We start from the raw sequence: 26,994 nt of genomic DNA, 5'->3' as shown, positions 1-26,994 counted from the left end.
AATTAATTCTCTCCTGCCTAAACCAATTTAAATAAGAGTTTCTGTTCCTTGCAACCCAAGAAATCCTGCTAAAACACACCATTGATAGAATGCGAAATTTCGCCACCAGAAAACCTACAGACCGGCTGCACAGTGCAAACACACTTAACATGCCACTCAACAGGACGCTTAAAAATGCTCAAGATGGAACATTTTGTTATGTGTATCTTATCACAATTGTTTTAAAAAACGAATATGAATAAACCACATTCCCAGTTTTTCATAATTTAAAAATCTTATTAAAAAATGTTTAAGGGGTCGGGCACAGTGGCTCACACCTATAATCCCAGTACTGTGGGAGGTCGAGGCGGGCAAAAATCGCTTGAGTCCAGGAGTTTGAGACCAGACTGGGCAACAGAGCAAGACCCCATCTCTAAAAAAAAAAAAAAAAAAAAAAAGATCTTTTAAAAAAGTTAGCTGGGCAGGATGGTAGATGCCTGTAGCCCAAGCTACCTGGGAGGCTGGGAAGGGAAGATCACTTGAGCCCAGGAGTTTGAGGCTGCAGACAGCTAAGACTGTGCCACTGCACTCCAGTCTGGGCAACATAGCAAGACCCCGTCGCCACAAAAATAAAATTCACAAATCTGCAGAACTCAGAGGTTGCGCACTCTCACCTATCTCCTGGCTCCTCCTCTCCAGCTCCAGCTCTGCGATCTCACTCAGCAGGGTGATGCCGTGCAGGAAGCTCTGCTCTAAGACAAGGCTCTCAGCTGCTTCCAGCTTCTCCAAGGCCTGGGCTCCAGCAGCACCCGGGGAGGGCAGAGGCCTGGCCTGGGGCAGCTCCGCAGCCGCCGCCAGGGCGTTCATGCCAGCCAGTGGGTCCTCTAGACTGGGCAGGAACTGGTCAGAGCTTGCCTCTTCCAGGTAGCAGGTGCTGCCAGGCACAGGCACGGCCTCTTGGGGCTCCAGGCTCGGGCACTGTCCCTCCCCGGCGGGCACGTCACAGTCTGACATTTCTAGGGTGGGCTGGGACTCGCTTGGTGCCACTTGCGCCAGGCCTTCCTCGGGCACTGCCTCCACCACGGGCACCGCCACAGGCACCTCCACCGGCTCCTCCTTGGCCTCCACCAGTGTCTCGGGTGTCAGCTGCACCCCCAGGTCCAGGGCGGCAGTGCAGGGTTCTGTCCGGCCTGGGGAATCCACCCGTGGTTCAGGCCCCTCCACAAAGTCTGGGCACTCGGAGGGCTCTGCGCAGCTCTGCCCAGTGGCACTCAGCGCCTGGGCCTCCAACAGGCCACCTCCACAACCCCCTGTAGGGCTGGGGGTAGCCATGGCTTCCGCGGCGGGCAGTGGCAGTGGCGACTCCAGAGGCGGCAGTTCTGTGGGGCCCTCGTCCATGTCCTCCACCTCTGCCTTCACCTCCCGCTCAGCCAGCGGTTCTTCCTCCGGGCCCTCCCGCAGCGGCTCTGTGATCTTGGAGGGTGACAAGCGGATGGGCTTGTCTTCGGGTGAGAGTGCCAGGCGCTCGGGCCCATCAGCCGGGAGCGGCACGTCGGGGGCCAGGCCATCCGCGTCGGCGGCTGCCGTGGGCTGCAGCAGGAAAGGGTAGGGCCTCCCGTAGTGTGGTGGCAGGGCTTGGAACGGGTACCTGGGCGGGATATCTGCCAAGAACACAGGGGTCAGCATGGGAGCCCTAGGATCTCATATCCCATGTCCCCATTGACACCGCCCACCACCCCAGAGACGCGGGACACAGCTGCCCTCTGCTCACCCAGCTGCAGGGCTGGGAGCTGTTCTAGGTGGGATCTCAGAGACCCCAGGGCCATGCAGCGGCCCCACAGTGAAAAATCAGTCACCTTCCTGTCCCCAGGGTCTTGTGGTGTTGAAGGCAGAGAACCACAGTTGTTTCTCTCATCCCTTTCCCACTCCGCACCCAGCACAAGGCTAGAGCAGAAGCAAACACTTCATGAGGTCTGCAAAGGCCTACAACTGCCTTTACCCACCTTGTGTGGTCTGGCCTCCACTCCCCACGAACCTGCTGCTCCACCCCATTAAAGCAGTTGTTCAAAACGTAACAGCAAGTCCAGGTGTGGTGGGCCACGCCTGTAATCCCAGCACTTTAGGAGGCTAAAGTGGGATGATTGCTTGAGATCAGAAGTTCAAGACCAGTCTGGGCAAAAGTGAGACCCTATTTCTTTTTTTTTTTTTTTTTTTTTTGAGATGGAATTTCACTCTTGTCGCCCAGGCTGGAATGCAATGGCGCCATCTCGGCTCACTGCAACCTCTGCCTCTTGGATTCAAGCGATTCTCCTGCCTCAGCCTCACGAGCAGCTAGGACTACAGGCATGAGCATGAGCCACCACGCCTGGCCAATTTTTTTTTTTAGATGGAGTCTCGCTCTGTCACCCAGGCTGGCTGGAGGACAGTGGCACGATCTCAGCTTACTGCAAGCTCCGCCTCCTGGGTTCACGCCCTTCTCCTGCCTCAGCCTCCCGAGTAGCTGGGACTGCAGGCACCCGCCATCATACCTGGCTAAATTTTTTTTTTTTTTTTTTTTTTGTATTTTTAGTAGAGATGGGGTTTCACCATGTTAGCCAGGATGGTCTCCATCTCCTGACCTCATGATCTGCCCGCCTTGGCTTCCCAAAGTGCTGGGATTATAGGCGTGAGCCGCTGCGCCCGGCTGTGCCCAGCTAATTTTTTATATTTTTAGTAGAGACAGGGATTCACCATGTTGGCCAGGCTGGTCTCAAACTCCTAAACTCAAGTGATCCACCCGCCTCAGCCTCCCAAAGTGCTGGGATTATAGGAGTGAGCCACTGTGCCTGGCCTGCAAAACTCCATCTCTACAAAGAAATACTAGCTGGTCATGGTGGTGCACCCCTGTAATCCCAGCTACTTGGGAGGCAAAGGTGGAAAGATCACTTGAGCCTGCGAGATCAAGGCTGCAGTGAGTTATGATGGCACCACTGCACTTCAGACTGGGTGACAGAGTGAGACCCTATCTCAAAACAAAATACAACAGCAGGGCTAGCTGCAGTGGCTCAAGCCTACAATCCCAGCACTTCGGGAGGCCAGGGTAGGAGGATTGCTTGAGCCCAGGAGATCAAGATCAGCCTTGGCAACAAAGCAAGACACATCTGTATGAATATAAAAAATAAATTGGCCGGGCGTGGTGGCTCACGCCTGTAATCCCAGCACTTTGGGAGGCTGAGGTGGGTGGATCACCTGAGATTGAGAGTTCGAGACCAGCCTGACCAACATGGAGAAACCCCATCTCTACTAAAAATACAAAATTAGCCGGGTGTGGTGGCACCATGCCTATAATCCCAGCTACGAGGGAGGCTGAGGCAGGAGAATCATTTGAACCTGGGAAGCGGAGGTTGCAGTGAGCCGAGATTGCACCACTGCACTCCAGCCTGGGCAACAACAGTGAAACTCAGTCTCAAAATTAAATCAATAAATAAAAATAAATAAACAGCCAAGTCCAGTGATGCGTGCCTATGGTCCCAGCTGCTTGGGAGGCTGAGGCAGGAGGATCACTTGAGCCCAGATGTTCAAGGCTGCAGTGAGCTGTGATTGTACCACTGTAGTACAAGCTTGCGTGACACAGTGAGGATCCCATCTCAAAAAAAAAAAAAAAAGAAAAAGAAAAAGGAATAGCAACCCAGTTCTGTCCCCAGGTATAATCTCCCTGAGAGTAGGGCTGTGTGCCCCTGATTCTCTGCACCACTCCCAGCCCAGCAGCTGGAGGCACACAAAAGGAAACTGACAAAGGAGAGACAAGCGCCAGGCCAAGCTCAGTAACTGCCACCACTGACCCGAGCTCACCCAGCCTTGGTGCCAGAATCTGAATTTGAACCAAAGTCCTCCCAAGCACGCGCTCACATGCCTAACACCCCCCAGGAAGGAAGAACACAGTCCCAGCCCCCAAAGCCACCTGCTGCAATGCCACCTGATGCAGAAGACGGGAAGAGTGGGTGTGTGCATGCGACCCACGGAACGGGCGTCCCTGGACCATCATCACCAAAGTAGAACTTAGTGCTGACTGCATACTGAGTATGTGACAGGTGTGGCTCGGTGGAAAGCTCAGAACAACTTGTCCTGAGAAGCAGTTTCTAATATTTCGCCCATTTCCCTGACACTACTGCTGAGAAGGGGCCGGGGAGAGGCTGGATGTGACTGTGGGCTCCTGTGTTCGTCTCAGTGTCTGGCGGCGGGTCTGGTACGCAGGAGGTGCTCCATGGAGTTGGAATGAATGAACGACCGAATGGGTCAATGAAGAGATGGGTGAGCAGTTTTACCGCGCCAGGGCCAGAGTGAGACCCTGAGGGTCTCGGCTGCATCCTACCTGAGAAAAGGGCCTGGAAGGGGCTGGGGGCTTCCTTCTCCAACTCCAAGTCTTTCTTCTCGACCACATTCTCGGGAGCCTCCTCCTTGCGGGTGATACCTGGGGTGGGTGGCGGGGAAGCGGGCGGCGGGCTGGTGGGGTGGGAGCTGGGGGTGGCAGGGTAGGCATAGGCGGGTGGCTTGGACACGTCCTCCAGCTTCTGGATGACCTTGGCCTTCAGGGCAGCCACAGGGGATGCGCGGGGTGATGGTGGCGGGCTCACAGCCTTGCCATAGGTGCCCGCGGGGCCGGCGGTCAGGCCGGGGGGCTTCCGCGGCAGCAGCCCGGGGCCAGCAGTGGCCAGGCCAGCCTTGCCCGCAGCCTCCAAGCCCCGCTTGCTCCCCTTCTCTTCCATCTCCGCCCGGTGCTCCTGCGCCTTCAACCGCTCCTGCTGGGGAGGGGCCGGCAGGCAGGGTCAGCACGGCACGAGTTCCCTGCCCCACACCCCCGCACCTGCCCTGTCCCCCTAGGGTCCCCCAGCCCAAGGAGAACCTCATGCAGGGCCTGGGGTCCAGGCTGCCCACCCCCTCCCAGGCTGGAGACGGAGGACATTCCATCCCAGTCCATGTGTCACAAGCACAGCATTCCATGCAGAACCCCAAAAGGCAGGGCTGGGGGTGAGGAGCTCTGGTGGGGCCCTTTGAACCAGGGCTGATGGGGGACCTCCACCAGGACCCCGGCCCTGCAGGGACCCTCACAGTCAGGGCAGGGGGGCCACCCCTCGATGGCATTGGGACAGATGCCTTCACGGAGCGCTCACTACCTGCTCAACCTTCCTGCTTCACTGCATCATCATTTTATGGTCTCACAATGCCCCAAAGCGGACAGGAGGAGCCCAGGCATGTCTCTTATGAGGAAATGGGAGGGAGTCGGCTCCGTGACCACCAGTGCCTACCTGGGCTGGTCAGTCAATACACAAAACACGCTAGAGGGCCAGGCATGGTGGCTCACACCTGTAATCCCAGCACTTTGGGAGGCTAAGGCGGGTGGATCACCTGAAGTCAGAAGTTCGAGACCAGCCTGACCAACATGGTGAAACCCATCTCTACTAAAAATACAAAAATTAGCCGGGCGTGGTGGCGCATGCCTGTAATCCCAGCTACTTGGAGGCTGAGGCAGGACAATCGCTTGAACCCGGGAGGCGGAGGGTGCGGTGAGCTGAGATCACGCCACTGCACTCCAGCCTGGGCAACAAGAGTGAAACTCCATCTCAAAAAAAAAAAAAAAAAAAATTAGCCATGCAAGATGGCATGTGCCTGTAATTCCAGCTACTCGGGAAGCTGAGACGGGAGAATCGTTTGAACCCAGGAGGTGGAGGTTGCAGTGACCCGAGATCGCACCACTGCACTCCAGCCTGGGTGACAGAGCAAGACTCCACTTCAAAAAAACTACACAAACAAACAAAAAACACCAGGATGAAGCGCTCTAAGACAGGCCACTCTCCCGATTACTAAACAGTTACATTTAGCAACCCAAGGACTACACAACGCTAGCATCTGTTTCTAGGAGAGGAAACTTGAAGCCCAGAGAAGTAAAGGTACTTCCCCATGAGCACACAGCCAGGCCTGGCAGAGCTAAGATTCAGAACTGGGGCTCAGGCTCTGAGAGCTCCTTGCTGTATGTACCACCTGGGCCGACTCCTCCAGAGCAGACTCCTCCTGTACCCTATCTTATGGGACCATGCCATCAAGAGACAGCTGGCCAGGCCTCCTTGTGCCTCTCCAAGAGGCCACCTAGAGAGAAGAGGCCAGGCTGGGCTCAGGCAACAGCGGGAGCCCACTGGACTCCTTCAGCATCCAATCACCCTTCCCCAGTCCCCAAGGCCACCTCTCTGCCTTGGTTTCCCCCTTGTTCCTGCACCCTGCCCTTCCAGGCTCCGTCTACCTCTGTTCACAGCTCCCTCTGCCTGGAGAGCTTTTCCACAGACGGTTCCAGGTCTCTGTTCCAGTGCTGCCTCCACCAGGAAGCCCTCCCTGACCACCTGCCCCTCTGCTGTTTTCTCCCTCCCTGTAACTGTCTGGAGTTTCTGCTGGCTGACTCATCTGCCTCATCACCCATGGGGCCCCCAGAGGGAGCTGCGCCTCATCCTCCCCGACTCACCACCAGCTGGGCGCTCCTCTGCAGTTCCAAGGCCTGGGCCGCCTGCTGCTGCAGGTACAGGAACTCCTGCTGCCGCAGGAAGTGCTGCTGCGAGAAGAGCTGCAGCTGCTGTGCATGGTGCAGAGGGCTGCGGCCTGGCGGGTACAGGGCGGGCCAGAGGGGTGGCACGGTGGCCCGCTCCATCAGCTCCGCTGCGGGGACACAGACAGTGTGCTGCACCTGCGGCCTGATGCTGCACCACCATGCCCATTTACAGAGGGGAAGCCGAGGCCAGAGAGGGGCCACACACACAGCGGGGAGCTGGGCTCTGCAGGGCCCCCGGCTGCTCCCTAGGGGCAGGAAGCTTGTCCTGTCCTCCATAGGCCACATGTGCACCCCAGGCCCGGGAACACAGCCCTGTCCACACCTGGGATGGGATGTCCCCACAGCCTGACAACCAGAGCAGGTCAGCATGCAGACGTGTAAGAGGTCCACTGTGAGGACCCAGGGAACACCTTCTCCCGCCCCTCCCAGTGATCGTCTTTTTTTTTTGAGACGGAGTCTCGCTCTGTTGCCCAGGCTGGAGTGCAGTGGCCGGATCTCAGCTCACTGCAAGCTCTGCCTCCCGGGTTCACGCCATTCTCCTGCCTCAGTCTCCCAAGTAGCTGGGACTACAGGCACCCGCCACCTCGCTCGGCTAGTTTTTTTGTATTTTTTAGTAGAGACGGGGTTTCACCGTGTTAGCCAGGATGGTCTCGATCTCCTGACCTCGTGATCCGCCCGTCTCGGCCTCCCAAAGTGCTGGGATTACAGGCTTGGGCCACCGCGCCCAGCCTCCAGCGGCCTTCGACGTGGATTCGAGGAGACGGTGGCGCCAGGTAAGGGGAATCCCAGCCCCCACCCAGGGCTGCCTGTCTTGCTTCTCTTTGTGGAGTTTTTGGGCAGGAGCTCATTGCAACAAAGACCCCAAGGCTTTATAACGCTGGCAACAGATGTTCTCTCTGAACCCCAGTCCGCCTCCCCAAACCCCGGATCTGCCGGCCGCCACCCCTCAGCGGGAGGCCCTTGGCATCAGAGCCCACCTCGCTGGGCACGGCCAGCCTGGCCCACGGTAGCCACCCAGAGGGTCCACTTACCAAAGTGAGGCAGATGATCGCTGGGAATGACCACCAGCTGGCCCGACTGGGGGTCCCTGACGAACTGGTAGGCCGATGGCAGGGAGCCTCCAAGGCCGGGTGGGAACGCAGGGGCCATGCCCTGGTGCAGAGATGGGGGGCCCAAGCCTAGGAGGAGAAGCCCAGGTCTGAGTCAGTGCTGGGGGACCCCAGGCGGTTTGTCCTCGGGCGGCCCCAGCCCAGCACCATCTCCCAAGTCCTGAACCTCCTGGGGCCTCCAGTGGAGAAGCCAAGGGACAGGGATGTTCGCTGGCTGCAAAGAACCTCACAGAGCCACCCGCATTGGGCATCTGCCCCGAACAGGTATGGCAGAGGGGCCCCATGAGGCAGAAGCCATTATCATTCCTTCTTGGGACAAAAGTGGAGGCCAGGCCCAGGACCCCCAGGAAATGGCAGGCAGGAGTCAGCCCTGAGCTCTTGTCCTGCACCCGCCCCCTCCCACCCCTCCCTCAGAGAAGGGGAGAGTCCCTGCACCCCACACTCACCGTAGGGGTGTCCGGCGAGCCACATGGATGTGCTGCCCGAGCGGGGTAACCAGGGGTGCGTGGCCAGGTGGGCTGCGGGGTCGGCAGACCAGCGACCCGAGCCCGCCAGCGCCGGGCCCCCTGTCACCATGAGGTTGGGGTTCAGGCCGTTAGGAGCACAGCTGGTAGGGTGCAGGCGGGCCAGGTCAGCCAGCTCCTTACTCTCTCTGGAAGGAGGATCACAGGTGTCAGCGACAGCTCGGACAGCCAGGGGACGAGAGGGAGAAGGGGGTTGCCCCAAGGAACTGTTTGCCACCAGGCCATGAGTCAGGACAACCACTGCTCGGAACTGAAGGGCCTCCCAGGGCCTTCCAGACTCACTGGAAGGGGTCGTGGGGTCATCTGGCCTGGGCAGGGCTGGCCCAGTGCTGAGGATCAGGGCAGCTCCCGCTCTCAGTACCACAGCATCCGTGGGTCAAGGGGCGAAGCCCACCTGGGGTCGTCCAGCTGCCCCTCACCTCCAGGGGCTCCCAGACACCCCCCAGACCCTCAGTCTCCCCCAATGCCCTCACCTGAGCAGCTTCTCCTGATCCCGGTCCAGCCGCGCCCCGAGCAGCCGTTCCTCCCGGTGTCTGGCCCGGTCATCCACACAGTCCTCATCTGCTCGGCCGTGTCCTGCAGGGGGACAGGCGGAAGTGAGCCCCCAGCCAGCGCCCAGCCCACCCCAGACCCACTGGTCCCACTGCCCTCACCCCTCCCTGGGCCCCCCAGAGTCCCAACGGTCCTGCACAGCCATCTGTGCAGTACCTTCACCCCAACACCTTTCCTTATGACACACCAAGCTCCCCCAAACCCCAATCGGGGTTTCTCAGGGCCAGGAATCATCCATCCCTTCTGTCATCCCCCATCCAAAAGGCCTATGTTCCCTAGACAGGCAACCGTGGCAATAATTAGAACAACAGCCATGGATATTATAAGAAAATGTCGTAAAACCTGTCACATAACAATGAAACGTGAGGCTAGGTGCACTTGCTAATGCTATTTTACTTTTTTTTTTTTTTACTTGAGACGGAGTCTCGCTCTGTCGCCCAGGCTGGAGTAAAGTGGCTCGATCTCGGCTCACTGCAAGCTCCGCCTCCCAGTTCACGCCATTCTCCTGCCTCAGCCTCCCGAGTAGCTGGGACTACAGGCGCCCGCCACCACGCCCGGCTAATTTTTTTAATATTTTTAGTAGAGACGGGGTTTCACCAGGTTTGCCAGGATGGTCTCGATCTCCTGACCTCATGATCCACCCATCTTGGCCTCCCAAAGTGCTGGGATTACAGGCACCGCGCCCAGCCACTAATGCTGTTTTAATGATGGGAAAGCAGATTCTGAGCTGCGGTTTGGTGAGGATAGGGCAGAGTCCAAATGGAAAAAAAACCACAACCCAAAAACTAGCCAGACCTGGGTCACATTAAGCCAGGCTGTGGTCCCAACCATGCAGGCCTGTGTGTCCCAAGACAGTTTAAATACACATGGCTAGCTGCGCAAGGTGGCTCACGCCTGTAATCCCAGCACTTTGGGAGGCCAAGGGGGGTGTGGATCACCTGAGGTCAGGAGTTCGAGACCAGCCTAGCCAACATGGCGAAATCCCATCTCTACTAAAAAAATACAAAAATTAGCCGGACGTAGTGGTGTGCGCCCTGCAATCCCAGCTACTCGGGAGGCTGAGGCAGGAGAATCTTTTGAACCCAGGAGGCAGAGGTTGCAGTGAGCCGAGATTGCCCCAGTGCACTCTAGCCTGGACAACAGACAAAACGAGACTCCATCTCAAAAAGAAAAAAAAAACCCAAATAAAAATTTAGACAGGCATAGTGGCATGCACCAGTAGTCCCAGCTACTCAGGAGGCTGAGGTGGGAGGATCGCTTGTGCCTAGGAAGTCGAGGCTGCAGCGATTCCCTATCATGATTGCACCACTTCACTCCAGCCTGGGTGACAGAGCGAGACCCAGACTCTAAAGAAAAAATAATTAAGACAGAAAAGTAAACCCAAAGAACATTATCCACTTGGGTGGAGGGGGTGGCCTTGGCCCCCAGAGTGGGAGATGCCACCAGGCTCACCCATCCCTGTCCCTCCCCATGGCCAGCCCCTGAGTCCCAGGCCTGGCACATGGATGGTCACCAGAGGAGAGGGGACGGGGAGCGGTGGAGTGGCAGGAGCCCTGTCTGTCCCTCTCGGTCCCTCCTCGTCCCTGCCACCCTGCCCTGGGCCCCTCTTTGAGTGTTTAACACTATGAGCCAGAGATGGGACACACCGGACAGGCGAGGGCACGGGAGGAAGCTGAGCACCACGGCAGAGGCCACCAGGTGTGCAGCTCAGAAACCTGCCCGTCGGCTCCCGGGTGCCACTCGCACAGGCTGAGGCATGGTTGATACTCCCCTCGGGGCCGGCCTTCCCAGGGCTGCCAGGAAGAGGGGTGGGCTGGGAGCTAGGTCCTCCTACCCAGGGCTACTGCGGGCAGATACCGGCCATCAGCCACCCCCAAGGGCCCAGTCCAGCACTGCCAGCAGCAGTGTCAGGGGCTCAGCCCCCAGCACAGAGACACTATCCTTCTGCTGGAGACAAGGTCCCCACCCAGCTGCCCTAGCTGGGGTCTACAGTGGCTCCACAGCCATGACCCTAATGGGTGAGGAACCTTGGAATCAAGCTTCTCCTCTCATCTCTCCCTTCCCACACCCCCAAATACCGGGAGCTCCTAATGAGCAGTGCCCCAGGCTCAGCAGAATGGCTTACACCTGTAATCCCAGCACTTTGGGAGGCCGAGGTGGGAGCATCACTGGAGTCCAGGAGTTTGAGACCAACCTGGGGAACACAGTGAGTCCCCACCTCTACAAAAACATAAAAAATTAGCCAGGAGGAAGGTGGGAATCCACCCGTCCCAGAAGCAGAAGAAAGGAACCCAGAGAGGGGCACAGTCATGCCGGCCCAGATGCCTGCAGGACCGAGTGTATGGAGGGACAGCTGAGCAGCCCGGCACCAGGAGGGGCATGTCGATGAGGGCGGCTGGACATGGGCCTCCAGGCCCACCTGGACCTCCAACAGTGTCGCTCCTGTATCAAAGGAGAACCTGAGCTCACAAGGCACCCCTTAGTCGGGACTGAAAGGGGCCCTGCCTGGGGACCTCACGGGGAAACTGAGGCCCAGAAGGGCAGTGACAGGTCTCGGGCAGGACTGGGACAACAGAGGGCCACCCCAGAGTCCCACAGCTGTGCTGAGAAATCGGGTCATGAGCTCAAGCTTCTTTCTCCCAGGGGAGACAGCCGTTCCAGCTTACAGAATCCCGGAGGCTCAGCCACCTGAAGGGGCCACCCTCACGTCCCCTGGCTCCTCCTGGAGTCTGGGACAAATTTTGAGCACAGGGCACTCCTGGTACCCCCAGAAGAGGCGGGCACTGAGCGTGCAGCCTGGGCTCAGCCCCAAGTCCTCTGTGCCCCCGACTGTCCCGGCTGTCACTGCGAATGGTCTCAGGGGCTTCCATCCTGGGCGCCACCTGCCACCGAAGCCAGTCTACTCGCCAGCCCCCTCTCAGAGCACCTGCCCCCCTCAGGGCCTCAAGGGTCACAGCCCCAGGCTGCTCCCTGCAAATGTGGTTGGCCTCTGAAGAGATATAGTGAGCCCTCTGTCCCCTACCCCTGCCAGGCTCCTGCTCTACCCTCCTCACTCTGTCGCCCCCCCCATCTGCTCTAATCCTGGTCCCATCTGTCACCCCATGGGGCCAAGTGGGGACCTGGCTGGCCCCTCAAGGGTGCCCCACCCTCTCTGCACATGTCACACTCTTCCCTTCCCCACCTCTGGGCCACACACACACCATTCCCACCACCTGGACCTCCACCATCAGAGCTCAGCTTCAAGTGCCACCTCCTCCAGGAAGCCCCCCCTGACCACCTCTGCTCCATCACGCTTCTCTTGATTCCACACAGCTATTCTGCTTATTGAACACTATCTGTGTTCTAAAGGCTGCAGTGAGCCATGACAGAACCACTGAACTCCAACCTGGGCGACGGAGTGAGACCTTGTCTCCAAAAAAAGAAAAAAAGAGAGAAAGAATAGAAAAAAAGAAGGAAAGAAAGAAGGAAAGACTGAAAGAAAGAGAAGTAAACTCAGGTCGGGCATGGTGGTTCACGCCTGGAATCCCAGCACTTTGAGAGGCCAAGGTGGGCGGATCACCCAAGGTCAGAAGTTCAAGAGCAGAGTGGCTAACATGGTGAAACCCTGTCTCTACTAAAAATACAAAAATTGGCCGGGCACGGTGGCTCAAGCCTGTAATCCCAGCACTTTGGGAGGCCGAGACGGGCGGATCACGAGGTCAGGAGATCGAGACCATCCTGGCTAACCCAGTGAAACCCCGTCTCTACTAAAAAATACAAAAAACTAGCTGGGCGAGGTGGCGGGCGCCTGTAGTCCCAGCTACTCGGGAGGCTGAGGCAGGAGAATGGTGTAAACTCGGGAGGCGGAGCTTGCAGTGAGCTGAGATCCGGCCACTGCACTCCAGCCTGGGCGACAGAACGAGACTCCGTCTCAAAAAAACAAAAAAAAACAAAACAAAAAACAAAAATTAGCTGGGCATGGTGGCAGGTGCCTGTAATCCCAGCTATTCAGAAGGCTGAGGCAGGAGTATCACTTGAACCTGGGAGAGGGAGGTTGCAGTGAACCAAGATCACACCACTGCACTCCAGCCTGGGCGACAGAGCCAGACTCCATCAAATAAATAAAATAAAATAAAAATAAATTAAAAATAAGATAAAGTGGATAAATAAACAGAGGCTGTCCCTGTGCCCAGTAGGGCACCAGGCCACTTTGCACACATGAACTCAATCACCATCAACCCAGGAGGCAGATCCCAGCCCTCATCCCTATCTTCCAGATGAGGAAGCTGAGGCACAGGGAGATAAAGACACACGCCCAGGTCACAAGACTAACATGGACGCGTCATGGCTGGGATCAGCGTCCAAGTCGGCCCTGCTGACTGCCAACATACACGGCCCCATGTAGGGAGTGCCACACGGCCCTGTCTAGCCACGTCACTGCTGTCCCCTATCTGCAGGCCGCCCAGAGGCCCAGCCCCACCCCAGGGCCCATGGTGGGGTGAGGGTGTCGTGCAGCAAAAGCCCCCCAGTCTGCAGCGCTAACGACCCCCATCACAGGTCACACGCCCCACAATGCAGCCATTAGGAGCCCGAGGATCACACAGAGGCCCCGTTCCCATGGCAACCCCTTCCTGGCCTCTCTCTGAACAGCTCCAGATAGGGTTGCTCTCCAGGGGTCCGGGGAAGTGGATGGTGGGGGGGCCGTGAAGGGATAGAGGCCCCAGCAGGCTTGTCACCAACACCATGGCGTACACCTGGCTCTGCACCCCCAGCCACCCCCTGTGATGCTGGAGGTGGGGACATCCCCACAGCCCCTCCCTCCCAGACCTGGTCCCACCCTAGAGGTGATGGGCCAGTGAAGAGGTGGGAGAGACAAAGCTCAGCTCAGGGTTCCCCACTCAGCCTTGCCTCATCCCTGCAGGCCTCAGTCTCCCCAGGCCTGGGGAGAGTAACAGCCCCTCCTCTGCACAGGTCCATGTCCTCACAGGAGGCCTCATGGAGCTGTCTGTTCATACAGGCTGCTGGCTCAATGGCAATGATTGCTTTCTTTTCTGGGGGGCGGTTGGGGGACAGGATCTTACTCTGTCACCCAGGTTGGAGCGCAGTGGTGCAATCTCACTGCAGCCTCGACCTGCTGGGCTCAAGTGATCCTCCCCTGCCTCAGCCTCCCTGTAGCTGGGACTACAGGTGCCACGCCACTATGCTCGGATCGTTTATTTTTATTTTATTATTATTATTATTTTTTTGAGGTGGAGTCTCACTCTGTCACCCAGGCTGGAGTGCAGTGGCATGATCTCAGCTCACTGCAACCTCCACCTCCCGGATTCAAGCGATTCTCTGCCTCAGCCTCCCAAGTAGCTGTGATTACAGGCGCCCGCCACCACGCCCTGCTAATTTTTTTGGTATTTTTAGTAGCGATGGGGTTTCACCATCTTGGCCAGGCTGGTCTTGAACTCCTGACCTTGTGATCCACGCGCCTCAGCCTCCCAACGTGCTGGGATTATAGGCGTGAGCCACCGTGCCTGGCTTTTTTTTTTTTTTTTTTTTTTTTAGAGCTGGGGTTTCACTGTGTTGCCCACACTAGTCTCCAACTCCTGAGCTCAAGCGATCTACCCACCTTGGCCTCCCAAAGAGCTGGAATTACAGGCATGAGTCGCTGCATCTAGCAAGAATGACTCTTAGGGTTCCTGGGTTCTCGGGCGTGGGGGCTCTGACTGCGTGGGGCTCACAAATGTAGGCAATGCCTGTCCTTCATCCATCTCAAGGTCCAAGACAGCCTAAGGCCAGACCTAGATCCTATGTGAGGACAGGAGGACCCAGGGCTCCCCTGCACAGGCAGGCGCACTCTAAGACCCTAATGCCTAAATATGAGCAGATGAGAGAGAGGCCCACTATGTGCCCGTCAGCCTACCTGGGATCAAGCAGATGAGCTGCCCCCAGAGCCGAGAGGGCTCAAGGCTCTTGTTCGAGGTTACGTAGCTACAAAGGGCAGAGCCTGGACTTAAAACCATTGACAGAGGCAGAGGGCTCGCTCCAAAAAGCAAGAGACTGGGGCGAGACCCCAGGAGACCAGGGTGACAACCTGACTGTCCTCAGCTGGGAGAACTGCCCAGGCACAGGCATCCCAGTGCGTCTCTCTCCTCCCTCCTTTCAAAGCTGCTCAGCATTCAGACTGGGCTGCCCAGAGAGAAATGACCACTTCTTATGGGATTTTTTTTTTTAAGGACAGAAAGAATCCAGCCACGTACTTTTTTATCCTTTTAGAGACGGGGTCTCACTCTGTTGCCCAGACTGGAGTGCAGTAGTACAAGCATAGTTCAGTGCAGCCCTGACCTCCCGGGCTCAAACTATCCTCCGACTTCAGCCTCCTGAGTAGCTGGGACTACAGACACACCAGCATACCCAGATGATTTTTTTATTTTTTATTTTTTCATTTTTTGAGGTGGAGTTTCGCTCTGTTGCCCAGGCTGGAGTGCAATGGCACGATCTCAGCTCACTGCAACTTCCTCCTCCCGGGTTCAAGCGATTCTCCTGCCTCAGCCTCTCAGATAGCTGGGATTACAGGTATGTGCCACCATGCTCAGCTAATTTTGTATTTTTAGTTAGTAGAGATGCGGTTTTACCACGTTAGCCAGGCTGATCTCAAACTCCTGACCTCGGGTGATCCACCTGCCTCGGTCTACCAAAGTGCTGGGATTACAGGTTTGAGCCACCACGCCCAGACTATTTTTATTTTATTTTTTGTAGAGACGAGGTCTTGCTAGGTTGCCCAGGCTGGCCTTAAACTCCTAAGCTCAAGTGATCCTCCTATTTTGGCCTTCCGAAGTGCTGGGATTACAGGCGTGAGCCACCATGCCCGGCCCCCAACCAGTCACCTACTTTCAAACATCAGCACCAACAGAGAAGGGCGGCTTCAGATAAATCCCCAAACATCTCATCCCAAACTTCTGGCACACCCTCCCTCCCTCTCTCACATTCACATTGTCCCCCTCCCCTCCACACACACACATTCACGGCCTCTTGCACACAGACAGGTACTCTGGGATCTCAGATGGACTCCACTGACCGTGAGCCCCCAACAAAGGTGCCACCCCATGCGACAGGAGGATCCTTCCAGAGAAAGGCTCAAAGAGATCTCCTGCCTCCCAGGGCCCCCCAGCCCCAAAGCTCTGGGCAGGAGACTTTTCTATCACCAAGCTGGCCACCTCCAATCCAAGGGCTATTGGCCGCTTCCTCCTTCTGTCCCAGAATAAGGCCGATTCTCGTGCAAAGCCCCAGGGTCAGAGTGTAGCAGGGCTTCCCTGGCTCCCCGGAGCTCCACACAGGACCGTGTGCTCATTCAGTCAGTCAGCAAACACTCACTGAGCATCGCTCACTGAGCCAGTCCTGCTGGATGAAGAGAATTCCAAGACAAGCCTGACAGAGCCCCACCTCCCAACTCAAAATCCAAAGACTCCAGGGCCATCCCCAGAAGGCAGGAGCATCTGGAGCTCGGCCAAAGCAGCCCCCATCCAAGGTGGCTCCACGGGGAGGTGAAGGCACAGAGGATGAGGAGACGTGGCCGTGCAGGAAGTGGGAAGGGCGCTGCAGGCAGGAGGTCCAGCATCACATACCCAGGACCGGCTGGGGCACGCGTCAAGGTGGTGGGAAAGTGACACAGCTGGCCAGGCGCAGTGGCTCACGCCTGTAATCCCAGCACTTCGGAAGGCCAAGGCGGGCAGATCCCTTGAGGTTAGGAGTTCGAGACCAGCCTGACCAACATAGTGAAACCCCATCTCTACCTAAAAAATACAAAATTAGCTGGGCATGGTGGCAGGTGCCTGTGACCCCAGCTACTCATGAGGCTGAGGCAGGAGAATCACTTGCACCCGAGAGGCAGAGGTTGCAGTGAGCCAAGATCGTGCCACTGCATTCCAGCCTGGGCAACAGAGCAAAACTCTGTTTCAAAAAAATAAAAAAGCCGGATGCGGTGGCTCATGCCTGTAATCCCAGCACTTTGGGAGGCCAAGGCGGGCGGATTACTTGAGGTCAGGAGTTTGAGACTGGCCTGGCCAACATGGTGAAACCCTGTCTCTACTAAAAAATACAAAAATTAGCCAAGTGCGGTGGCGCGTGCCTGTAGTCCCAGCTACTTGGGAGGCTGAGGCAGAAGAACCGCTTGAACCCGGGAGGCGGAGGTTGCAGTGAGCTGAGATCGTGCCACTGCACTCCAGCCTGGGTAACAGAGCAAGACTCCGTCTCAAAAAAAAAAAAAGTAACACAAGTAGGAGATTCAGCCAGAGAGGCCCAGACTCCCATCCTCAGAGTAGCGGGTCGGGGTGGACTCTGGGAGGAGAACAGAGTGGCATCTACAGGGTCCTCTGCAGCCATGGTGTACACGAACATTGGGGAGGCAGGGCTGGTGTGACGAGGGTGGCCTGTGCTCTCCTGGGCTGTCTGGGAAAACAAGGTTGAGACAGTGGAAGTAGGAGGTGGTGGTGACAGGACCCAGCCATGCCACTTGCCATGGACCAAGGTCCAAGCCCAGGTAGGCCTGGAAGGCCAGGCTGGGGAAGGACGGAGCCCCAGAAGATAGACACCCATGGTGCCTATGCAGCCTGCAGTAGTAGAGTCTGGGACACGAAGGGAAAGGAGTCCTGTGGGTGCCACAAACAAGGACCCAGACACTGGGACAGGTGTGAGCTCCCAGCAAGTGAGCATGGGACGTGGGCTGGGCTCAGGGGGCTGGGGGCAGAGGCTGACTGTCAAGAAGTCCCACGAGCTAGAAGCAGACGAACATCACTTCCCTGGCCCTTACTCCAGCCTGCAACCTCACACCACGCAGGCTAAACACAGTCTCAGGCGGGGGTCTTGGCTCAACAGTGGGCCACCTTCCAGACAGACCAAGTCAGGAGTTCCAACAAACACACCTCAGATGTGAACTCCCCCCAAAATCCCAGGAGGAATCCCAACAGCAAACTAGACAAGAAGGGACACAGGAAATTTGACTGCCAGCCAAGCTCTGCAGAAACGCTCAAAACTTACAGAAATGCACTATCCTCCCCTACTGAAATTATCAACCTTCTTATTCTTTTAATTTTAGTTTTATTTTTTCCTGAGATAGGGTTTCATTCTGTCACCCAGGCCTGCCTGGCAGCAACAGTTTAAAAAAATAAAAACTCAAGTTGTGGTCGGGCACAGTGGTGGCCACCCCTGTAAGTAAGCCCAGCAATTTGGGAGGCCAGAGCAGGAACACTTGAGGCCAGGAGTTCGAGACCAGCCTGGGCAACACAAGAGGACCCTGTCTCTACAAAAAAATGAAAAAATTGGCTGGGCCCAGTGGCTCGCGCCTGTAATCCCAGCACTTTGGGAGGCCAAGGCAGGCAGATCACCTGAGGTCAGGAGTCTGAGACCAGCCTGGCCAATATGGCAAAACCCCATCTCTACTTAAAATACAAAAATTAGCCAGGCGTGGTGATGCACGCCTGTAATCCCAGCTACTGGGGAGATTGAGGCAGAATTGCTTGAACCCAGGAGGTGGAGATTGCAGTGAGCCAAGATGGCACCACAGTACTCCAGTGTGGGCAACAGTGCAAGACTCTGTCTCCAAAAAAAAAAAGAAAAAGAAAAAATTAGTCAGGTGTGGTGGCACATACCTGCGGTCCCAGATACTTGGGAGGCTGAGGCGGGAGGATCACTTGAACCCAGGAGGTCAAGGCTACACTAAGCTATGATTGCACCACTGCACCACAGCCTGTGCGACAGAGCAAGACCCTATCTCTAAGACAAAATAATAATTTATAAACTAAAAAATAGGCCGGGCGCGGTGGCTCAAGCCTGTAATCCCAGCACTTTGGGAGGCCGAGACGGGCGGATCACGAGGTCAGGAGATCGAGACCATCCTGGCTAACACGGTGAAACCCCGTCTCTATTAAGAAATACAAAAAAAACTAGCCGGGCGAGGTGGCGGGCGCCTGTAGTCCCAGCTACTCGGGAGGCTGAGGCCGGAGAATGGCGTGAACCCGGGAGGCGGAGCTTGCAGTGAGCTGAGATCCGGCCACTGCACTCCAGCCTGGGTGACAGAGCGAGACTCCGTCTCAAAAAAATAAATAAATAAAACAGGCCAGGCGCAGTGGCTCATGCCTGTAATCCCAGCACTTTGGAAGGCCAAGATGGGTGGGTCACCTGAGGTCAGGAGTTTGAGACCAGCCTGACCAACTTGGAGAAACCGTCTCTACTAAAAATACAAAATGAGCCGAGCATGGTGGCGCATGCCTGTAATCCCAGCTACTCGGGAGGCTGAGCCAGGAGAATCACTTGAACTTGGGAGGCGGAGGTTGCCATGAGCTGAGATCCTGCCATTGGATTCCAGCCTGGGCAACAAGAGCGAAACTCTGTTTCAAAAATAAATAAATAAATAAAACAATTCTGAAGAATCCAAAATATAACAGAGACTCATAAACCGCTTACAGGCACGTAAACTCTCTACCTAGAAAGTCACTCAGGTACGAAGTATCAAGACCGTGAGGATGTCGGAACCCCAGTTTCTGTCTGTTCCTCAAACACTCATTCACTCATCCATCAAACACCTACTACGTGCCAGAGCCCAGGATGGCTAGGTACTGAGGCCACTGGAATCAGTAAGGCGCAGTTAGGTCCCTTGATGACTTAAAATTGAACGTTTGATATTTGTCTATTCCCAAGACCATCTATTCTCAGGAAATGACTAAAAATATCATGAAGGTGCAATGCACACAGACCGAAAGCAACGTTCGGAACAGAAAACATCAGAGAAGGAACAAATAAAATGCCTACCAAGGAAATGGAGAACGGAACCACGGTACATGCTCTCAGCAGAACATTTAAGGCCATTAAAAAAATTGTACTTATAAAGACTTAGCAATAACGAAGGGAAAGGACCCACACGGTAACATACAGGAAAAGACACAGAGGCCCAAGATCCTACATGCACCAGGGGCTCTGCAGGTAGAAGCACATTGCACCATAAAATGAATTCAAAAGAAGACACAGAAAGACTCAGGGTATTGGGAAAATATAATGGCCCTTTTCCTTTGTTCTCTTTTTCTGTATTTTACACATTTTTCTTTTTTTTTTTTAATTTTTTTATTTTTTGAGACGGAGGCTCGCTCTGTCGCCCAGGCTGGAGTGCAGTAGCCGGATCTCAGCTCACTGCAAGCTCCGCCTCCCAGGTTCACGCCATTCTCCTGCCTCAGCCTCCCGAGTAGCTGGGACTACAGGTGCCCGCCACCTCGCCGAGCTAGTTTTTTGTATTTTTTTTAGTGGAGACGGGGTTTCACCATGTTAGCCCATGTTGGGATGGTCTCGATCTCCTGACCTCGTGATCCGCCCGTCTCGGCCTCCCAAAGTGCTGGGATTACAGGCTTGAGCCACCGCACCCGGCCGTATTTTACACATTTTTCTATGTGCACAAAGGAAAAACCAATAAACTTCTAAAAGCGGCCACAGCCCACAAGTGAGAGAAAGGACAAATGGTGCTTGGAAGGCAGGGAGATGTGAGGGTGTGCCAGGGAAGGTGGAAAGGGAGATGGAGAAATGGAATGTCGGGGTGGCACAAAACAAGGAAAGGAAGGGGCTGGGGTAGAGACCCAGGACCTACCTTTGACATTACTCAGCGACAGAGAGCGGTCCTGGTCTGCCAGCCCAGGCCCCAGCCGGCCACTGCCACCACTGTCCTTCTGCCGGGCCACAGCCACTGCAATGCCCACGGGCGGGTGTCGCACTTCTGCCTCACCCTGGGCACCAGAGCCCTCGCGCCCAAAAGCCTTGGCGCTCTCGGGCCTCTCTGGGTCTCGCTTCAGCTGCCGGCTGCCACCCGCTGCAGGGCCTCCAGAGTGTGGGAGTCGGCCCTGGGCTCGGGGGGCACCAGCAGAGGTGGGCGCAGGCTCGGGTTTCATGGTGCCCAAACCTCCAAAAGGGCTCTTCTTGCCACAGCCACCAGGGCGCACGGCCACAGCCTCCCGGGCGAAACTGCCACTGTACTTTATAAGGCTCTGCATGGCAGAGGCCTCTCCAGGCCCGTGGGCTGTAGAGTGCATGTCGGCGATAGGCCGGCTGCAGGTGGCCGCTGAGCGGGGCAGCACAGCCCCAGGGTCCAGGTAGGCCTTCTTCGAGGAGGAGGCAGCGACCACGGCGGCCTCCTCTTCGGCGCGGCTGTGGTGGTGCTGCGCAGCCAGCACGGCCATCTGCGTGGTGGCGAAGTTGCCCAGCTCGAAGGGTTTCCATTTGTGCTCAGGGCCGGTGGGCGGGGGGCGCCCGGGCTCCAGGCCGAAGAGCTTGGCGGCCTGTTGGGCTGCAGGACCGGCTGGGCCGCGGGGCGCACGCTCGCAGGGCCTCGGGTCCGCCTCGGGCTTGAGCAGCTCCTTGGCAGGCAGGTAGGCGCGGGGGTCCGGGGAGGCGCGTGCAGCCCGCACCGTGGGGGCATCTGCAGGCGACGGCCGCTTGAGCGAGCGGATGACCGAGTTCTTCTCGCGCAGGCCCTCGGGCCGGTCCAGAGGCCGCGGGGAGCCGGGGGGCGCCTGCAGGACCCCTGGTCTACCAGCCTCACGCTCGCGGGCCCGGGCATCACGCGCCTGGGATGCGATCTGGATGGGCCCGGGGCGCTCGTCGAAGACCTCTACAGAAGGCACGAAGGTGGGCGCCACCACGCGGTGCTCACGGCCCTGCTCGCGGAAGACGGTGTAGACACCGGCGGGAGTGGCCGCGGGGGGTGCGGGAGGCCCCTTGGGGGGCGCAGGCGGCGGGGGCAGAGGTGAGGGGCAGGGGCGCGGCCCGGGTAGCAGCGTCTCCGTGCGCCGCAGCAGCCGCGCGCCCTCGTCCTGCCGGGCGGCCTCCTTAGCACCCCCGCGCCCCGCTTCGGCCACCAGCGCGGGCAGCCCCGCGTCCCCGGCGCCGCCGTTGCACATGGTTAGTACCGACGGCTGCAGTGCCGCGTTCTTGGTCTTGGACTCAGTCAGGAAGGGCGACAGGCGCTCAGCCAGGCGCGGGGGCCCCCGGTCCTGGCGGCCCTCCGCACGCGCCTCCTGGGTCAGGTCCACCACGCCGCGTGGCCCCGAGGCCTCCTCGCCCCGGGCGCGCGGGTCCTTCTTGCCGAACAGCAGAGGCGGCTCCCCGCCGCGGCCCGGCCGCTCCTTGGCTGGACCGTCCCGCGACGACGAGCCTTTTGCAGGGGGGCCCGAGGAGTGGCCGCCGCCAGGGGTCCGGGCCGAGGGCGCGTGAGAGTGCAGGGCGCCCGAAGCCCCCGCGGTGGGCAGGTAGAAGCCGTCTGCAGAGAAGAGAGCAGCAGGCAGTGAGCGAGCGCCACCTCCCACCCCTGCCTGGGCGGAGGAGGACACCTGAGAGGGAGCTGGGCCAACCCATGCCTCCCCCAGTGTTTTTTTTGTTTGTTTTTTTGTTTTTGTTTTTTTTTTGAGACAGTCTCGCTCTTGTCGCCCAGGCTGCAGTGCAATGGCGCAATCTTGGCTCACTGCCTCCTGGATTCAAGCGATTCTCCTGCCTCAGCCTCCCGAGTGGCTGGGATTACAGGCACACCCCACCATGCACGGCTAATTATTGTATTTTTAATACAGGCGGGGTTTCACCATGTTCGTCAGGCTGGTCTTGAACTCTTGACCTCAGGTGATCCACCTGTCTCAGCCTCCTAAAGTGCTGGGATTACAGGCGTGAGCCGCACTCGGCCCAGTGCTTTCTCTTGGAAATTAAACTAGTTTGGTGCAGGGAGCCCCGAGGTTTCACAGCAAGGCAAGGCATCTCCCCAGGGCAAGAAGAGAAGAAATGGGCAACCCAGCTAGAGAGTGCAGGCTCTGGAAATATCTAGAACCAAGTTTAAATCTACCCTTCCCGTGCCTCAGTTCCCTCATCTGTAAAAGGAAAGACCAGGGGTTGTTTTCAGAGCTTCCCAGAAGGCCTAGCAGGGCCCCTAAGAGGAGAGTGTGACCAGAAGGCACCCAGGGCTGTGGGTGGGCCCAAGGAGTCTGTGGGGGTCTTAGGGACTCAGGTCTCAAAAGAGCATCTGAGGCTCACATCTGTAATCCCAGCACTCTGGGAAGCCGAGGTAGGAGGATTGCTTGAGGCCAGGAGTTTGAAACCATCCTGGGCAACACGCAAGACTCCACCTCTACAAAAAGTTAAAAAGTCAGCTGGGTGTGGTGGGGTACGTCAGCCTGGGCAACATAGTGAGACCCTGTCTCAAAAAAAAAAAAAAAGCAAGCATCCTGGACAGAGCTGGTGGCTAGCTGGATGCTGCCAAAGGCCCCAGAAGCCTGTCAGAAGGCCCCTGTGCCACCCCCCACCCCGGACTCCACAGTCTTACCTCCTCCTGGCCCCTGACCTTTCTGGGTATCGAAAATGCTGGGCTGACCCAGCTGGCTGAGGAGGGGGCTCCCACTGCTGGGGGGCTCCAGGTGGCTCAGGTGGAGGTAGGATGGGTACAGCCCGCTGGGCAGGTGGGAGAAGCCTGTAACAGAGAAAAGAGAAAAGCTGGGCCGGGCCAATTTGTGCTGCCCACCAGGAGCTTCCTTCCAGCTCCTGGAAATAAACTATTTCGGCAGGTGACCGCTGGTGTAGGGAGCTTCGAGGTTTAACAGCAGCTCCTCAGGGCATTCCCCTGCTCCCCAACCCTGGGTCTCTCTCCAGGCCCAGGAAGCCCTCATGGGAGGATGGGGTCTCCAGTCCCCACAGGAAGAGGATCAGAATGGATCCAACTAGCAGGGCCCGATAACAGTCTACCAAACATGACCAAGAGCTTTGCCACTGTCATCCTCATTTAAACCTCAGAAACGACCTACGAGGAAGAGACTTAATGTCCTTACTTTAAAGATGAGAAAATTCAGAGAAGGCCACTTGCCCAAGGAGATACAGCAGAGCTGCCTGGCTTTGGACTGAGGCCATCAAACCCTGGAGCCAGGACTCTTAACCTCAGCCTAACACGGGCCCTTTCTCTGTTGTGTGACCCCAAGCTGGTCACTTGCCTTCTCTGAACCTCAGAGGACCCAGCATCTTCAGCTGCTGGGTCTCCCAGGCAGAAGCTGCCAGGAAGGAATTCCCCCCACCAAAGATCCTCCCCGCCTCCCCAAAGGCCCCCCACCAGCAATGCCCAGCATCAGGACCTGCTGACTTCAACTATTCACAATTTTTTGTTTGTTTTGTTTTTTTGGAGACAGAGTCTTACTCTGTGGCCCAGGCTGGAGTGCAGTGGCAGGATCTCGGTTCACGGCAGCCTCCGCCTCCTGAGTTCAAGAGGTCCTCCTGCCACAGCCTCCCGAGGAGCTGGGATTACAGGCGCCTGCTACCACACCCGGTTCATCTTTGTATTCTTAGTAGAGAAGGAGTTTCACCATGTTGGTGGGGCTGGTCTGGAACTCCTGGCCTCAAGTGATCCGCCCACCTCAGCCTCCCAAAGTGCTGGGATTACAGGTGTGGTGGTGCACGCCTGTAATCCCAGCTACTCAGGAGGTTGAGGCAGGAAAATCGCTTGAACCCGGGAGGCAGAGGTTGCAATGAGCCGAGATCGTGCCACTGTACTCCAGCCTGGGCGACAGAGCAAGACTCCATCTCAAAAAATAAAAAAAAAAATTTAAAAATACAACCAATAAAAAACAAACAGGCCGGGTGTGGTGGCTCAAGCCTGTAATCCCAGCACTTTGGGAGGCCGAGACGGGTGGATCACGAGGTCAGGAGATCGAGACCATCCTGGCTAACATGGTGAAACCCCGTCTCTACTAAAAAAAAAAATACAAAAAACTAGCCGGGCGAGGTGGTGGGCGCCTGTAGTCCCAGCTGCTCCGGAGGCTGAGGCAGGAGAATGGCGTGAACCCGGGAGGCGGAGCTTGCAGTGAGCTGAGATCGGGCCACTGCACTCCAGCCTGGGCGACAGAGCGAGACTCCGTCTCAAAAAACAAACAAACAAACAAAAAAAAAAAAAACAGCACTCCCACACAGGCACCAGGTCTCTGCTCTCCCGTCTGTAAAATGGACCTAATGGGCTTAATAGGCCAGGCGCAGTGGCTCATGCCTATAATCCCAGCACTTTGGGAGGTCAAGGTGGGGGGATCGCTGGGGCCTAGCAGTTCAAGACCAGCCTGGGACACATGGTGAAACCCCGACTCCACCAAAACAAAATCTAGTGGTTAACTGGGCGTGATGGTATGCACCTATAGTTCCAGCTACTCAGGAGGCTCAGGTGGGAGAATGGCTTGAGCCTGGGAGGCAGAGGTTTCAGTGAACCGAGATTGCACCACAGCACTCCAGCCTGGGCGACAGAGCAAGACCCTGTCTGTAAAAATAAGGGCCTAACAGTCCCTCCCCCAGGCAGGGCTGGCTCTGAGGCTGAAGTGAGCTGAGTGTGCAATGGGCTGTGGTAAGCACCCTGTGTGTTTGCGGTCATTACTAGGATTTGTTGGCCAAAGAGAAAAGGAAGTCTCAAGGAGACAGAGGTAACGAGCTGCTGGCAGACAGGCCCGAGAGGCAGGCTCTTCTCGCCCAGGCACCTGCCTTGGCTGGTTAAAGTGGCAGGCTCAGGTGGGACCCCAGCCTAGAAGGCCCCCTCTGTGCAGGCCAGACACCCTCGTGCCTGGATTCAGATGCCTTCCCCAGAGTGTCCAGGAAGAGCAGACTCGCTGACCTCATCTGTACAACGGGCAACGTACTGTAAGGACTGGATAGGGTCCTGTGGCTGGGGACGCCTCTGGCTGAACCTGTCTCCTCCTGGGCTGAACGCAGTAGCCACAGGATTTGGGATGACGGTGAGCACTCGGTCAGACCTGACCCCACCGGAGGAAGGGGAGGGACAGTAGCTGGGGAGGGCCGGAAGAGCCCTAAGCCTGCAGCAGGAGCTCCAGGGCTGTAACCTTCCAGGAACCATGAGCACCTACAGGACACCTGGGAGGAAGGAGGAGGAAGGAGGAAGGAGGTACCTAGCGCCCAACATCCAGAACCTGTCAAAGGAGGAGAGGAGGAGCTCAGAGGTCCTCAGGCCCATTCCTTTACAGGCAGAGAATGAAAGTGAGGCTCTACAGAAATCCAGAATCTGCTTATGGCCTGGGGGAAGCCAGGCCTGCAGAGCCCCTACATTGAGGGGCATGGCTGCAGAAATGCAAAAGAAGAGGCCCCAACAGCCCCAGGTCCCCAGGCTCCGGGAAATTTTTTTTTAGAGATGGGGTCTCGCTATGTTGCCCAGGCTGGTCTCGAACGCCTGCCCTCAAGTGATCTTCCCACCTCAACCTCCCAAAGTGTTGGGATTACAGCTGTGAGCCACCACGCCCGGCCTGCTCCTCTAATTATTAATGAGCCTACTGTGCACCAAGGATACAGTGCTGAGTAGATCAAACCAGGCCCTGCACTCAGGGCTCACTCTGGTGGGAAAGCAGGGGTTCATGAAGGATCAGATAATCTGTCGTCACAAGAGAGTGATGGAAGGGGGTGGGGAAGAGGGGGTCTCTGAGCTGAGCTGGAGGAGAAATGGAAGGTGGTCTGTGGCATGGGGTGTCAGGCTGGAAGGAGAGAGAACAGCTCGTACAAAGGCCCTGTGATTGTGACAACAGGAAGCCCTGAGCGTTTGAGAAATGACAGGGAGGCCAGGTGACCTGGGGCCCACCAGCCCCAGCTCAGTGATGACAATAGAGGGGCATATGAAGTGGCCAGAGTGGCTGGGACGTCAGCCCAGCAGCCCTCAGCCCCGACCCCGGCATGCTCCTTACCTTCATGGGCGTGGGCGGCCCACAGCTGCACCATGGGCAGGTTGCTAGGGGTTGGGGAGCGGAAGGAGAGGTCAGAGGGCAGTGGCACCGGGCTCCCATGGGATGAGGCCGAGGGCCCCATCCCGCTGGCCACAAAACTGCCCAAGAAGGCCTCGCCTGCAGAGAGAAGTTGGGAGGACCATCAGGCAGCCAGTCAGGCCAGCGCCGCCGCCCCAGCCCACCACCCCGAGACCCCCCGCCTCTCCCCAACTGTGTGGAACTGGTAATGGCCAACTGACCAAGAGGGTTCCCCTGCTCCGGCCCCACCCCTGGGCCGCAGGATGGGCCTGGGTCAACCCAAGCAGACCCAGGGCTTGAGAAAGCACAAGATGGCAGGAAGCCCCCAACAGCAGACCCTCAGCCCTCGGCACCCCACACCCTCAGAGGAGGGCCTTCTACCCCTGCCGCCCAACCAGCCCAGATCCGGCTTGGCACCGTTCTCCCCATCTGCAGGGGGAATCCTGAAGTCGGTGGGGCACTGGGACTTCCAGAGGCCACAGGGCAAGGCGGTGGGGGACTCACAG

At 57.3% G+C, this 26,994-nt stretch overlaps 1 protein-coding gene across 1 annotated transcript in view; it reads right to left on the bottom strand.

Moving 5' to 3' along the window:
• Window positions 1–26,994, bottom strand: part of LOC105497371 (trinucleotide repeat containing 18) — a 124,623-nt gene that overhangs the window by 70,031 nt on the left and 27,598 nt on the right. Inside the window, 9 exon segments of the mRNA XM_071095381.1 lie at window positions 654–1,640; window positions 4,331–4,760; window positions 6,470–6,660; window positions 7,585–7,731; window positions 8,109–8,314; window positions 8,660–8,762; window positions 20,335–21,999; window positions 23,047–23,190; window positions 26,432–26,587. Of these exon segments, the coding sequence (XP_070951482.1) occupies window positions 654–1,640; window positions 4,331–4,760; window positions 6,470–6,660; window positions 7,585–7,731; window positions 8,109–8,314; window positions 8,660–8,762; window positions 20,335–21,999; window positions 23,047–23,190; window positions 26,432–26,587 (4,029 nt within the window).

The sequence above is a fragment of the Macaca nemestrina genome, chromosome 4 (assembly GCF_043159975.1).
Source record: "Macaca nemestrina isolate mMacNem1 chromosome 4, mMacNem.hap1, whole genome shotgun sequence".
NCBI classification, from domain to species: domain Eukaryota; kingdom Metazoa; phylum Chordata; class Mammalia; order Primates; family Cercopithecidae; genus Macaca; species Macaca nemestrina.
This window is presented reverse-complemented; position numbering and strand designations above follow the sequence as displayed.